Genomic DNA, 16,241 nt, shown 5'->3' with positions numbered 1-16,241 from the left:
ATCAAATATGAGGTTTTTAATATTATGTTATAATAATAAATATTTGAAAACGAGTCTTAATCATTTTTATGATTTTAGTGAAAGTCACGCGTAGAAAATGTATTATTAATTATAAATATCAAATATATTTAAAATTTAGAAATAATGTAAGAAAGTTCATAGTTTTATAGTAATTGTTTTACTAGAAGTTATGAAGATGAGTCTCGATAGTAATAAGATTATTTTTTGAAATAAAAATGTCACCTATTAAAGTTATGGGAAATAAAATACAAAATAATATATATGCAAATACAATACTTCTCTAACTCTCATAAAACAAAAAATTTCATATATTTTAAACACCAAATATCTAAAGAGATAGACAAGTGATGCAAAGAAAAATCATAGTTTTGTGGTAACTCCTCCTATACTTGGATCTTTTTGGCATTTGCAATGCTAATTAATGAGTGTGGACAAGCATATGAAATCACCCATTGAAGTCTAGATTTGATGTGGCTAAAGATCCCCCTCCCCCCCTTTGTTGGACTCCCATCCCAGGAGCACCCACACCCCCCCCTAGCAAGGTCCTGACTTGGGGGTTTGGGACCATGCAATGGACAAACCCCACTGGACCACCCCCTCTCCTTTCAAACAACTGCAAACCCTAATAACTTGATAGATTTGACCAAAGACTACAAAATCAATTCAAGCTCGTCTTCTTAAGATTTTAAATTTTCGTCTCTTATACACTTGATTGATTTCATACTTGTTAAATTTTATTAATTATCATCATTTATTCTCCCTTGTACATTTGTTCAGTCTCATACTTATTAAATTTGATTAGATATTATCATTCATCCTCTTAAAATTTGATCGCCGTACCACTAACCTATCACATTGGGTTGGGGAATTGGACTTTTCAACTACATTCAAGATTGTGTTAAAGTTTGGGTGTAAAATGGTCCTATTAGTTCACCTACTAAGCAAGTCACTTCTACTACACCCTGTTAATGGTCCATGTACCCTATAGTTTTAGGTCCCCTCCCTATGTTCCTTTGGCATTAAACCAATATACGTAGGGGTGTTCAAAAAAATCGGTACACCAAGAAAATCGACCAAATCGAACAGAACTAGACCGAATCGATTGATTTTTTTTTTCGAGATCAAAAATGATTTGGATCCTGTCCAAACCGTGCGGTTTGCAGTTTGGACAGTTGGCGGTTCAGTTTTAAATCGAATCGTCCAAGAAAATAATAAAAAAAATATTATTATAAAAATATAATAATCGACAGCCTATTTATTTTTTATACTATTTTATCTTTATTTTTGCTCCTATTTATTTACCTTTGATTATCTTTATTTACCAATATTTGTGTCTTTATTTACCATTTTTAAATATCATTTTTAGTGATTTTAAGTAGCATTTCAAACTGCGGTAAACCGCACCAATGTAGTGCGATTTGGCCGCATCCAAACAAGAAAACCGCACCAATAATTTGACATGTTAAAAATGATTCAGACCGATTAAACCACACCCCTAAATATACATATCAATCTTCTATTCTTGAAAAACATTTTTAGATTGCTTCAGCTATTTTGTAATATTGAAAACATGTCGAAAACTTCTTTTTGTCCACGAAGTGATTAGAGAGATTAGAGACGGAGTTTTTTTTGGCTATAATTTAAAATTTTTAATTTTTTTCAAAATTTATTTTTTGAATTCGTTTGAATACATCATAGAATTTATGTTTATTTTTAGATTAAATAACTATTTTTTGTAATTTTATATATTAAAAATTATATTTATAAAAAAGATTCTTATATTCTTTATTTACGCATTTTTTTGTATTTCTTTTTTATGTTTTTTAAATATTATTTTCCCAACACCATTCCTTTATCTGTATTCTGGTTGGTAAATCCGAAAAAGAAAAGAGATAGTATGGGCTTTATCCGTACCCCGGCCCATCACAAATCAACTAAATTCTCATCAAACCCGTCTCTTACGTCGCAATCATCCGCTGCATCGCTTTCAACGGACAGCTGTGCAGCCGACCCCTTCTGATCATCACAAATCTTACAAGAAACTGCACTCGTGTGCAAATGTGTGGCCCTGATTCAACTGTGGGATTAAGCCAGTTTTCATTGCCTGCCCATCCTTAATGGGCCCAGCTCATCCTCATTAATGGCGATGGATCTCGCTCTTATCTAACAGTGCTAAAATATTATTTGATCATCAATCATTGATCACTGGGACCCACTCGTCAATCTCATAGTCCTTCCTGAATCCCCAGCCGTCTGATCAGTTGGTCCCATACAATTCGCATGATTGATTGGGCCAGTTGGGCCTTCCAGTGAGATTCCTACATTGATGGAAGGCCCTACCTTCCATATTTCTAAAGGCATATATATGTCTATACACACATATATATCTATGGTTGATTGAGACCTTTTGGGAAGTAATCATTGTGTGGGCCATAGCCCACTCCTATTGGGCCATATTTTTTTTAAAAAAATAATTACCCATAATAATTAATTTGGTAATATAAAATTATGATTTCCCATATAATGAAGGTTCAAAATTTTCTTAAACAATTTACACACTTTTTTTCTAATTTGTGTTTATATTTGCATCGTTTATGAGATATTATATAATTTAGAGATGACGATAAGGTTAGATCTATTCGAAAATTTCTTAACATATATGTAAATGTTTACGTGTTCGAAAATTGAGATGCAAACATAAGATTTATTTTAAATTTTATTAAAAAATATAAATAGATAAATAAATAATTCATTATAATTTTTATTATATTTAATAAGTAATAATTGACTATTTTGACGAGTGATGATGATTGATGCTGTACAAAATGATTCGAGAGTCTCATTTCGATGGTTTCTAAATATTTTATGTATTGAAATGCCAAAAAATACTAAAAAAAAAATACAATTTTGGATCGTTTCTAAATATTGAGAAACATTTTATATTGAAAATGCATTTTCGCTTGCAACGAGATTTACAAAAAGATTTTTATATTTTTTTTATTTACATATTTATTAACTAATTCATAATCATAAATGATGATGTTGATTTGACTAATTTCTCACAAGGGGTCTCAATAAATGAGGCCCAATTATTCCTAATCATAGTCCAATTAAATTAAAAGTGAAGGGCATGTGCCCTTTCTCTTGGCAGACTCTTTTGGTCAACATTGGCTAATATTCTTCTTAATAAAGATACATCTGTATGGTTACTTTATATGGCTACCGTTATTGTAGTTATTGAGTTAGTTAAGACTTGATTCCATGCTAATTAGAGTAATATAAACATAAAATTAAGAACTTTAATCAAACCCGTCTGACAAAATTAATCACTCCATAGTTTGACTCAATCTTGGCCACATGATCAAGGTTTAAATTAAATTATAACAAAGATATTAGCATAATTCAAGCCATAAAATGACAATCGTTTTAAAAGGGGTTAAGGTTGCCCCGACGATCAGATAGGTAAGGTGGACTGGTCTGGTATTCAAGGTTCGAATTCTCCCTTAACTTAATCGTTGATGGGTAATATTCGAATTTATCCCTAGTCACAAAAAGGGACTATGCGAGGGAACAGTCTCCAAAAAAAACAGGGGGTGAAGGTCTGAGTTTCCATTTTGGGAAAATGATTGTGGTTTTAGGTTTAGCAAAGAGAATTACATAAGGATGCAATGGTAAGAGGATTGACTTTCTAATTAGGGCTTAATGGTAATATTATTAAATTAATTAATGGGCATAGAGCGGCTGAAAATTAATTAAGGACGGTTAGGGTGCGGATTAAGCAACCCAACAGAGGCAGCGTTACGGGCCATATGCCGCCATGTGCCTCTAAATGGTTTCCCAAAACACGTTTAATCTCGCTAATCAAAGATTAATTCTGATTCTCTTGGGGAGTTAAAGCCAACCCAGAAGACATTATTACTTCCTCGAATGTGTGCATTCGGCTCTAATTTCAAGGAGCATTTGCATTTAAAGTGACTTAATTAGCTGCAACATAAATATAAATATTATTTAGATACTTAAAATCATATTTGTGTATTAACATATTATATTAAGTCCTAAATATTATTTAGATACTTAAAATCATATTTGTGTATTAACATATTATATTAAGTGTCACATTACGTCTTTCAACTAAAATTGTAGTGCGTCTGGTCAATTCGACCCGATACTTAATCTACTCAATTTAATTGAACTTTTATATTTTTATGTGTAAACAAAATTTATTAAATTAATTCATCTTATTTTATTTATTTTTTATATATCAAAGTATAAATGATTAAATTGACTCAAAAATATAGGTGCATGAACATAATTGAAACAATAAAAAGTTTGAATTATTACACAAAAAAATGTAAAAATACAAGTGCAAAAATATAGGTTTTGCCTTATTTAAACACTTAATTTTGATATTTAATGTGATATTTATGTATTAATATTTTATATATATATATATATTAGAGAATAAAAAACCTTTCATAATACGTCTTGCAACCAAAAATGCAAGACATCGGGTCAACTTGACTCAAGACTTGATACTTGATCCACTCGAGTCGAGATATAAATTATTATGAAAAAATATATAATACGTTTCAAATATCAAAATTAGGGTAACCTTAATATTTAGACCCCCAAATGGATTCAATGCATTTGCTTGCGTTGTGGTTAGTGTGTTGGTGGCATTGGAGAGATCAACAAATTAATTAAGGAATTGGAAATGCATGCATCTCCTCCTAATTAATCATGTGTGTCACATAGAGCTTCATGATAATTGAGACCAAAATAATCCAACTAGTTTAGTGGTGATTTTAAAATAGGCTAAGGTTTATCACTGTCTTAATAAATATATTTTATTTTTAAATAAGATACATTTGTTATATCATGGTTCCGATACTCAAATAATTGTATTGGTTTATTAAATAATTCTTCAAAAATATGATACTGAAAACAAGACACAATAAAGGCAAAGTAAACACTAATAAAGACATCTTATATCTAAGATAATAGTCAAGTAATAATAAATATATTTTATTTTTTATAATATAAAGTTTGAGAGGTTCCTAACACATAATAGCTTTCAGTTCGAACAATCACACTTTTTTTATAAACTACGATCTACATACTTGGGTTAACAAATAGAACGAGTAAGTCTCGATCGAAACTCAAGCTTTGACCCTTTAATAGACGTAGATAATACATTGTTCATACGGATTTAGACTTGAACCCACAACTTTACGCGACACCCAAGCTCTTGAACATATGCAGATGACCGTTTGCACTATCTCAAAAGGTTCATCCCAATAATTTTATTGACGAATGATAAATATATCATGTTTTAAACTATTTAATCAATCAATAAAAATATTTAAATATTAAAAACAAAATACAATAGATACATATATTTAAAAATAAGATGTAATTAATACATACGCCTTATCTTAAAATAAAATATGTTAGCAAAATAAATATATTTTATTTTCATATAAGGTGTATTTATTGTTAAATGAGACGCTCATTGATAGATGTCAAGAAATGAATTTGGTTAGACTACGAAAATCTTCAAAAGCCAAAAAAAACTCTCAAAGCGTCGCCTCTATAAAAGTTGATAGACATTTATGAATCTCATCTAAATAATTTTATTAGTCGATAATAAATATATCATGTTTTGAATTATTTAATTAATAAATAAATGATTTAAATATTAAAAACGAAGTACAATAAACACTTTAAAGACAATAATACGAAACTACTAATCAAAAAGGAAAAGAAAAAAAACAAGATAATTGAAAACTTTATTATATTAATTCGAGGGAATAAATGCAACAACTAATAAATAATTAACATTGCGTTACATTAAAGAAACAAAAAAGAAGTTTATCTTAGGAAAAAATAAAAAAAACACCTTGGAAATCGGCGCACACATATCTAACAGAAACCCTCCCTCCACATGTTCACTCTCACTGTCTATGTGTAACTTAATTAAGTAATCACTTCAATTGGTTCGAGACCCTGTAACTGTCACAAGTTTGTGGGCTAAAACCATGGAGGGGGGCGGCACCTAGATTCAAGAGAAAGTCTTCTAATTAATTAATTAATTAATGGTTATGAGAATTAGGAGCTAATTAATTAATTAATTAGTGAATAAAAGGAGGGTGGAGGGGGGGAGTGGGGAGTGCCACTGCCACATGCAAGGCGTTGGGAGCGCCAGGTGCAATGCTTCTGCCTGCCAGCCATGGCTTCTTCAAGGTGACTAATCGATGAGGGATTATTCCCACAGCCACAGAGAGAGCTGACTTCAACCCAATTCATTAATATTCAAACGGTTTTACCGACCTCTTCATCATCCATTAAATCAAATTAAATTAATTCATCATCAGGGAATGAAATTAATCTATTCATCAGGCATCAATTAATTAATTAATTAATAGCTAACTAATAATGTTTTTTTTTTATCACATGATATAAAAAATGTTATTTAGAGACTTAAATTGGACACTTTAAGTTGATACTTTATATTATATGTTATATTAATGTAAATGTATTACATGTTGATTTAAAGTGTCAATATTAAATGTTCAAATAGCATCTTTGATGCACACATATACTTGCGACAATGTTGTAGAAGATCACTATGTATGTCAAGCATTTAAATTTCTGTAAAGGTAGGCTTTCGACGTTTGATATAGTCTTTAACAGTCAAGTTAATATTACAAAAGAAGTTAAAACAAACATTATCGAGTCCTTAAATACAGTTGAGAGAGATTTATTTGTTGAGATTTTATTTTTTGTATAAATTAAGTGCACAATAACTAATGACTAAACGAGACTCCCAACTCAACTTCCAATTCAAATTCTTAGATTCTAGACAAGATTTTTTCGTACATAAACTATTTTACTAAATAATAAAGAAGTCGATGAACAAAATAACAAAATACTTGATGCATTCTAATCAAGTAAAACACATGACACACCATGATTGACCCTCCTAATATGGAAAAGAATCTTTGGGCTAGATGTATAAATGTCCCCCTCTCATCAATATTAATATGTATGTGTAAACTACTCCATGTTCTCTACCATGTGATGAACACAAATTTTCCATTCTTGGATTCTTCATTGATTTCAGTGGTCTCTCCGATGATCTGATCCATAGATTCGGTTGAATCCATTTATATATTTTTTGGTATTTTATTTTTAAATTTCTAAAAAAAATTACCAAAAATAATTTTATTTTATTTTTTTTGAAATTTTATGGAGTGAATTATACTATTAGTCTTTAAACTTTGTACGTTGTAACATATTGATAATTGTATTTTGAATTTAATTTTTATTATAATTTAGTCTTTTTTTTAATCTTTCATCAAACTCTGTTAATAAAAAATAACATAGTTTACATTAAATATAACTTCAAAGTCACTTGATGGCATAACAAAATTTGATAAAAAAAAATAAAAATTGTAACACAAATTAAAATTTAATAACTATGATGGCAATAAATACAATATAATTTACTTTAATTCACTTATGCATACAGCTAATTAATGGGTTTTTTGGTTTCTCACAATGTATGGTATTATATGTCATATTAATATAAAATATTAATAAAAATATTAAAATTAAATATCTAAATAACATTCCGGAGTCCAAATTAATGCAAAAGAAGGCTAAGTATCCATTAATTGTGATAGAAAGGCAAGATCCAGGGGGTGACATTAATTAGAGAACATGGATGCTATATATAGCCTATAGGACAAGGATCTTCTAAATCTTTTTTAAGGTTTGAATAGATTTTGTTAGATTTTTTGGGTCTTCTTTATTATGTGGGTTTTATTTATTTATTTATTTATTTTTTATTATCCTTCAAAGTGAAGGTGCATGTGACCGTCAGTGGACTCTTTCACCTTTAACATTTAATATATATATATATATATAATTTTGTTATCTACATTAGTTATTATTTAATTAAAATATACATTCGAGTAAAGAATGATAATATTTGATTATAAATATATCTCAATTGATTAATATTTTTAATCTCTTGTAATTTCAAATTAATTACTCGATTAAACATAATTAATATTTGACTAAAATATTCTATTAATCGATTAATAATTCAATTATAGAGACTTACACTCTATTCATTAATTCTTATTTGACTATAATATTTAGTTATTTAACTAAATATGAGATTACTTGATTAAAATTAATTTTTTAATTAAATAAATGTTCAAGTATAGAGATTTGATATTTTATTATGCTCAACTAAACCTTTTAATTAACGATGTTCTAGCTAATTAAGATAAGCATCGAGGATTTGTGCTTAATTTATGAGATAATTCTTAACTAGAATTCTTAGCCATTTTTGTAGCTAGAAATGATACTTCAACACTTAAAAGAATGATGTTCGGTGTGATATTTTCATATTAATATTATATTATGTGTCTAATTAATTTGATATTAATTTTTTGAACTTAAATTTTTTTAATTCTGACCCAGACTATAATTGTACACCCTATAAATTTATAGGTACTTAGATGCTTTTATACATCATTTTTAGGGTTGCTTTTTTAAAAGTGAATTAATTGATATGATTAATTAATTAAAGATTCAAAGATGTGGGTGCAATGAGTATGCAAATTATTTTTAGTTAATTAGAACCTCTTGCAATCTCATGATAGGCCATCTATATATATATATAAGAAGCAAGTATTACATTGATGGACCTAACCCCATATTTAATCACACAATTAGTGCATTATATATCTCACTTGCATTTGACTAATTAATTAAGAAGAAGAGCATAGACCTTAATTATTTTTATTAGGCGGCTAGGATTGCTTAATTGCATGGATACACACACACACACATATATATTAATTGGGTCAAATTTTGACCATTGATTTGGCCATGAGCACAAAACATTCCAACCATTTAATTCATTATTCAGTTCTACATTTATTTATTTTCCTTTCTTGACCAATAATCATTACAGATTAAAGTGGTAGATATAATTCATAATAATTTTATTTAAAATTAACAAAAATTCTTATGAATTCGTATGTGGTATGACATTTTGTGAGGATTATTTGTCGAATTTATTTGAAGGTATAATATTTATCATCATATATATATATATATATTGATGGTAATACTAATAGTTATCCAACGAAAATATTATTTGGACACCTAAAGTTACATTTTTATCAACGCTATTGATTAATGTCTTATATTATGTGTTATATCAATGCAAATGTCTAAAACATTAATATAGAGTATCAATAAAAATATTAAACTTAAATGTCGAATAACATTTTCATTACCTAAGGGCAATGGTTAAACACTATTGCATGTATAATATATACGAAAATATCGTGCAAATGGTCAATTGTAATACTTTTAGTGATACTTGTATTTCGATGTGTTATATCTTTATATTAAGAGACCTACTATTTTCATTATAGATTGCACTTATTTTTTGTAGTTCATGTTTTAAATGTGCCTAACAATTGTTTTTTCTTATACACCTTATTAATTAAGGGACATGTAAAATATTTCATATCCTGAATTATAAAAAATATATATAATCTAGATTGTAAGTAATTTTATTCTTTACTAATGTGATATAATATGTTAACGTATAAATATCACAAAAAAACATCATTTAAGTGAAGGTGCAAATAATAATTGGCTAAAAGCATATTTTTGTCCAGAACATTTACATTTTTTTGTGAAATTTTAAATTTTTTATAATTCTAAATATGTCATAAATCATACAAAATTACTCATTTAAACACATCATCAACAAATGATACTTGCAAACGTTGACGTGGCAGTTTTTCAACATCTCCTAAGCTCCTCCTCTCTTTTTGACGATATCTCCTCAGCTCCCTCCCCCTCTCTTGCTAAACGTCCGAAACTCATTTATGTGATATAAAATATAATATATTGTGCAAATAACAATTGGGCCATATATATAAACCAGTTTAATAATGTCATGGTTGGCGAAATTGCAAGCTCCCCGCGTCCGCTAAAGTCGGTGTGTACTCGCAGCTGGAAGGCCATTCATATCATGTAGTGGTTATGTGTGTGTTTAATTAATGATTAATCTAATTCCAACTTTTTCTCTACGCGTGACATTAAACTCGTTTTAATTAGATTTTCCAAGCAAATACTACTTGGTCTGGTCTTCATTCTTTGCCAATGCCCACGCACAGACACACAAAAGTTAAAAGATTATATATCATTATTCCAAAGGTCATGAAGCTAGCTGCAGCTTCATAGCAACTACCGCCGACGACCGAAAGCCCTTCAAAATTATCAATTTGGAGCCCCCAAAAGAGAAGAGATGCAGGCGAGAGAGAGAGCTCAGCTGGCTGTGGATCATTGCAAGCGAAGCCAACACAACCAATGCATATATAATATGTATACATATTGAGCGAGGCTTTGTTTGTTTATAATTTAACGGGGTAGGGGGTGGCGAGAACTTACATAGTTGGAATGATGATGATTCTGATACTCACCACTCACTCCAAACCCAAACCCAAACCCAAAGCCGCCCCTTTGCCTTTGATGATATATATATATATATATGTAAAAGGTGGGTTCTCCCAATCTTTTCATCATGAAAAGGAGAGAATTAATTACACACTAGCTACCAGCGCCATGAGGCCCGAGACGGTTCCATGCACATGCTCCCCTCGATCCCCTCTTCTTCGTCTGGATTTCCCACCTCCCCAACTCCTCTAATTGATTAACTTCAAAAGCGAACCACCCATCTTCTCTTAAGAAAAGGTGATGACTGGGGATTGACGACCGTGCATATGAATTTGTAATCATGGGCACTTGGGCAGGACAGGACGCGTGGAAAGTCAAGTACGTACACGAAGTTCTAGCTAGCTTGGCTGCTAGCTACCTGGCTATAGCTTTACAACGTATGTATGTATATGTATGTGTCGTAAACAAATTAGGTCAGGGTTATGGCTTAGGATTAATAATCAAATTATTATATTTTGACATGCATGCATTTCAAGGAATTAACGCATACATTAACGTTGCAGGCTTTTCTGTAAAGTAGCATTGTTTAATTAACCTAAGACTAATTAGGTCATGACACCGACCCCTACTAATTAAAGGATTAAGGTTATAGCTAGCTAGCTAGCTAACTAGGCATCCCGCAACGACCATAAATATATATATACATAAACGCTTCATTCACACTTGCTATTTGATATTAATTAATCATTAATTTGGTAATTAATGTCATTTATCGTCTTAAGATAATAATTTAAATAGAAATAAATATTATTATTACATCTCATTTTTAATATTCAAAATATTTTTTTTAATAAATAAGCAATTCACAGAATAAAAAACTTAAAACGTTTATAACTTTATGATATGACAAATGCCTAGCGCTATAATAAATAATTTAAAAAAATTATTCTAATCAACTAATATATATACATATACATGTTTCTCATAACAAAAAGAGAGAGAATATATATAATGTTAAAAGAAAATTCATCTGGATTCATTTTGGGGTCGTCACTCTCGATCTTCATATGTCTTATCTCTCTAAATATTATATGACTTTTGATGCGAATGCTAACATTTATGATATCAACACCTAATTACTCACTAAATAAAACTTAGATAGAACCAAAATCATTTTCACATTTTTTTTCTGCGAATGTCAACATTTGTAATGGAGACATCCAGTTATTGGCCTAAAATATTTAAAGAGGACAATGAACACTTTATGTAACTATCAATTTATTAACATTCTTAATTAATAAAATTATTTGAATACTAAAAATATAACATTAAAAGTTTCCCTAATTTGGATATTGTAATTTTAGATGAAAATAAAGGGCTTAAAATAGGAAGTGTAAAAAAAGAGAAGCAATAAATAAAGAAAAGATGCGTGGAGAGTGGATGGATGGGTTGGCGAGGAATGGGCTTTCAGTTAGTGGGCCGAAACAGCCTTACAAAGTCGCAATCCCAATGCTTGGAGGCTTGTTGGGGTCCAGCTGGCATCTGGGTGCGCAACTTGGCGCTTCCCCTCCACGTGACGTTTCCCACCATCCCACTCAGCTTCCCACGTCAGCAAGTCCCCCCCCCCCCCTCTTTAAATAAGATATTTCTTCATATATTTCTGTATTTTTTCTGAAACCTTTTCAAGGGCCCACTAGAATCACATGACACGTCATTCCCGTTCGTTAACACTCTTAATTCTCTTTATTTGACTGTGACCGTGTTTATTATTATTTTTATAAATATATAAAATATACTCATATTTTGAAAGATATTTAGTTACCTCTTGTGTTTATTCATCGAAACATCTAAATATTTTCTATATATTTTAAGGAAAATGCTAGAAATCCCTACGGACTTATTGAAAATGGGCAAAAAGTCAATTTTGCCCTCACGCCTTGCTTTCTCCCTCCTCTTCCCATGGATTTCTCTTCCTTGTTATGTGCGTCTCCCTTGCCATGACCACCACCTCATCTCTCCGTCGCCCCTTACTGTTGTCACCTTGTGACTGTCGACTAGGGCGAGACGAGGTAGTCATGGCAGAGAGGCGACGAAAGGGAGGCGAGGCGAGGCAGCGGCCATGGCAAGGGAGATGCACAAAGAAGGGGGACAGTGGCCCGCTTTGTAAATTTATAAAGTGGGCGGGGGCAAAATCGTATTTTTTTTGCCTCCTTTTGTGAACCGTTCGATAAACCTATCGGGTCTGATAGAACGACTCGTGTTTTAATCATATCTTTAGAATGGAATAAGGGGTTTAATGGTAACTTGAAACAAGCCACTCTTTTAATTGAGACTATTTACGATACAATTATAATGGATATAATTTATAAGGTATTAATACATGGGTAGATAAACAAAGAATACTTGAAATGGTTAGTTGTTTATGGATGATGAAGTGACACAAGTTAGATTCACAAGTCATTCTATTTAAAATAGTCGCATAAGTTAGATTCATGAGTCATTCTAATCAAAATACTTGATTTGATTTGAGTTAAATTGAATCAAAAGTCATAATCCGTTCAAATATCATCAGTGTCTCCAGGATGGCATGGGATTGCTTATGTTTGGAATTTGGGGCCAAACACAACACCCATAAATTTCTTGCAAGTTTAGACTTTTATTCCCTTGAGCATAAATTTTGACAATCAAATTAGTGTTCAATAGTAGTAAAATGAGAAAAGAGTAGCAAAATAACAAGTAGAAGAGTAGTAAATGCTCACTTGCTATTAAATAATTTAAGACGTTTATAACCCACTCAATAATGATTGGAATGTGATTTTCATTGAGAACCTTACTTGTGACTTAGACTCTAGTCATGGTTACGGTGCAATGTCAGGACTTCAAACCATGTCGATAGAGCTCTACTCATTAATGACTGATACACAAGATGTTCTCATATATTTGTGTATATATCAGATTTGTTCTCCTACTGGCCACTGGAGTCAGGTTTACCCGATACCGATATGCAAGGGGGGTGTTAGGGAAGGAGAAGGAGTAGTCCCTCTTATTTTGTTCTCCAACAAATATTATATTATTCGATATAGATATCATCTATGTTGTACGGATACGAAAATGGAAAACGTTTTTAATAGAAAACGGAAACGTGGAAACGGACATTTTTTAAAAAAAAATAAACATTAATAAGATCCAAAACAAGAATAAGAAACGTTTTAAAAATAAGAAAACGACACTTATAAACTATTTCCATGCAAGATAACATGATATCATAATATTTTCGATCTATATATATATATATAAAAAAATCATAAACAACTTGGAGGGAGTAGAACGGAGAATGATGGTGGGATTAAAATAATGGTGGGGGCAGAGAGCCTTGCTATTTAAGCCACTCCATCTCCCACCATCCATCTTCACTTCCAAACCACCAAAAACCCAAATCAATCAATCCATCTATCTGCCCCGTTCTCTAGCTCTAAAACCCTTTTAATTTGCAAATTAACGCTTCAAAGTTCTACTCAGACTCGATTGAAAATGTTCAACTTAAGTACCGGAGAAGATGATTTGTTCTCTCGGCGCTTCGTTTGGGTCAACGGGCCGGTGATAGTCGGCGCCGGCCCGTCGGGGCTTGCCGTGGGAGCCTGCCTGAGAGAGAAAGGTGTGCCGTTCGTGGTGCTCGAAAGAGCCGATTGCATTGCGTCTCTGTGGCAAAAGCGGACGTACGATCGCCTGAAGCTTCACCTTCCGAAGCAATTTTGCCAGCTCCCGAAGCTGCCGTTTCCCGACCACTTCCCGGCGTACCCCACCAAGAAGCAGTTCGTCGACTATCTGGAATCCTACGCCAAGCACTTCGACATCGACCCGCAATTCAACGAGTGTGTGCAGTCGGCCAAGTACGACGAGGCTTGCCGGATATGGCGGGTCAAGACCATTTCCACCGCCGGCGCTGCTCGCACCGAGGTAGAGTATATTTGCCAGTGGCTCGTCGTGGCCACTGGAGAGAATGCCGAGAGCGTGGTGCCGGAGATTGAAGGGCTGAATGACTTCGGTGGCGAAGTTATTCACGCTTGCGAGTACAAGTCCGGCGAGAAGTTCGCAGGAAAAAGAGTGCTCGTTGTGGGTTGTGGCAATTCCGGCATGGAACTGTCTCTTGATCTCTGCAACCACAATGCCAAGCCTTCGGTGGTCGTCAGAAGCTCGGTAAGTCACGGGAGCTGATCACTTAACAAAGTGGAATCAGTCTTGATTGCTTAACAGACGATATCCTAACAGTTTTCATTGCGCTTGTGATCTCTACAGGTTCATGTATTGCCGAGAGAAATTTGTGGGAAATCGATGTTTGAATTGGCGATGCTGATGATGAAGTGGCTGCCTCTCTGGCTAGTCGACAAGATCCTTCTGGTTCTGGCGTGGCTCCTTCTCGGAAACATTGAGAAATACGGGCTGAAAAGGCCATCCATTGGTCCGCTGGAGCTCAAGAACACTCAAGGCAAGACCCCTGTTCTGGACACTGGCGCCCTGCAGAAGATCAGATCTGGCGACATCAAGGTGGTCCCGGGAATCAAGAGATTTTCCGGCGACATGGTCGAGCTCTGCAATGGCGAAAAGCACGAAATCGACTCGGTCGTCCTCGCCACTGGGTACCGCAGCAACGTCCCTTACTGGCTTCAGGTGAGAAACCGCTGGCCCCCTCTGCAAACAATCGTCTCATCATTCTTCTGCCATCAATCTCCTCTTTAGCTGACTTGGTTCTGATTCAATCTGTGAACAGGAAACCGAATTCTTCTCCAAAAATGGCTTCCCAAAGACGCCATTTCCAAACGGGTGGAAAGGGAAGGCTGGGCTCTATGCTGTGGGGTTCACACGAAGAGGGCTTTCCGGCGCATCGGCAGATGCCACTAGAATAGCCCAAGACATTGGCAGGGTTTACAAAGAAGATTTGAAGCAGAAGATGCAGAAAGTTCCCACCCATCGCCGCTGCATTTCAACCTTCTGATGATCACTGAATTAAGAATCCTTAATTTGTCCCTTCTACGTAGTTAACGGATGTATAGACAAACATTAAGAAATGTAAAAAAAAAAAAAAGAACAAAATACCAAGAAAGAAACTAAGGACACAATAGATAGGTAGCATAGAACCACCACAGCCGCCGCCGTCGTAGCCCTCTCCAAAAAGACCCAAAAAAAAAAGCCCAATTTTTTGAGTATTTTTTGGGCGTTTTTGCACTCTCAGGATGACGAGGCTTCTTCCTTTGTCTTCTTCTTCTGTACAGTTCATAATCAAAAGATCTTGTTCAAATCCTCCGGGTAGTCTAAATTGTTTTGGAGCTGTTCCATCAAATCAACTCGATAAAGTACAACCCAAGTGAGAATGTGTGTTGTTTGACGATTAGTTCGTTTCAGATGTGCAACATTTGTCAAAGTTCCTGTGGAAATGACTCATCTCAAAGGCAGGCAATTGCTTTCAGTATTCAATAGGGGGGCAGAGTGATCTTATGGATGCTATCCATGCCCAAGTTGTTTTCTTTACAAGTCCATGGGGCTTTCTCCATGCAGGGGATGCCCCCACAGATTCAATGTTTCAGACCAGCAACTTGTTCGTCGACATCTATGGGTAGATGGATAGGACAAATGGGCAACAATGTCATTACCCCCTAATCTTCCACAATCGAATCAACACAGATGTTAAGTATGATTAGGCCGACTAATTCTCATGCAAATTATCCCATCTA

At 33.2% G+C, this 16,241-nt stretch overlaps 1 protein-coding gene across 1 annotated transcript; it reads left to right on the top strand.

The window, feature by feature from the left end:
- Positions 1-13,942: 13,942 nt before the first annotated feature.
- LOC127814102 (probable indole-3-pyruvate monooxygenase YUCCA8) lies at positions 13,943-15,603 on the top strand. Its single transcript, XM_052355364.1, has 3 exons — positions 13,943-14,709; positions 14,809-15,180; positions 15,281-15,603. The coding sequence occupies exons 1-3, from the start codon at positions 14,044-14,046 to the stop codon at positions 15,503-15,505; spliced, it is 1,263 nt and encodes a 420-aa protein (XP_052211324.1). The 5' UTR covers positions 13,943-14,043; the 3' UTR covers positions 15,506-15,603.
- Positions 15,604-16,241: the final 638 nt, after the last annotated feature.

This window comes from Diospyros lotus, chromosome 12 (genome assembly GCF_014633365.1).
Source record: "Diospyros lotus cultivar Yz01 chromosome 12, ASM1463336v1, whole genome shotgun sequence".
Classification (NCBI taxonomy): domain Eukaryota; kingdom Viridiplantae; phylum Streptophyta; class Magnoliopsida; order Ericales; family Ebenaceae; genus Diospyros; species Diospyros lotus.
This window is presented reverse-complemented; position numbering and strand designations above follow the sequence as displayed.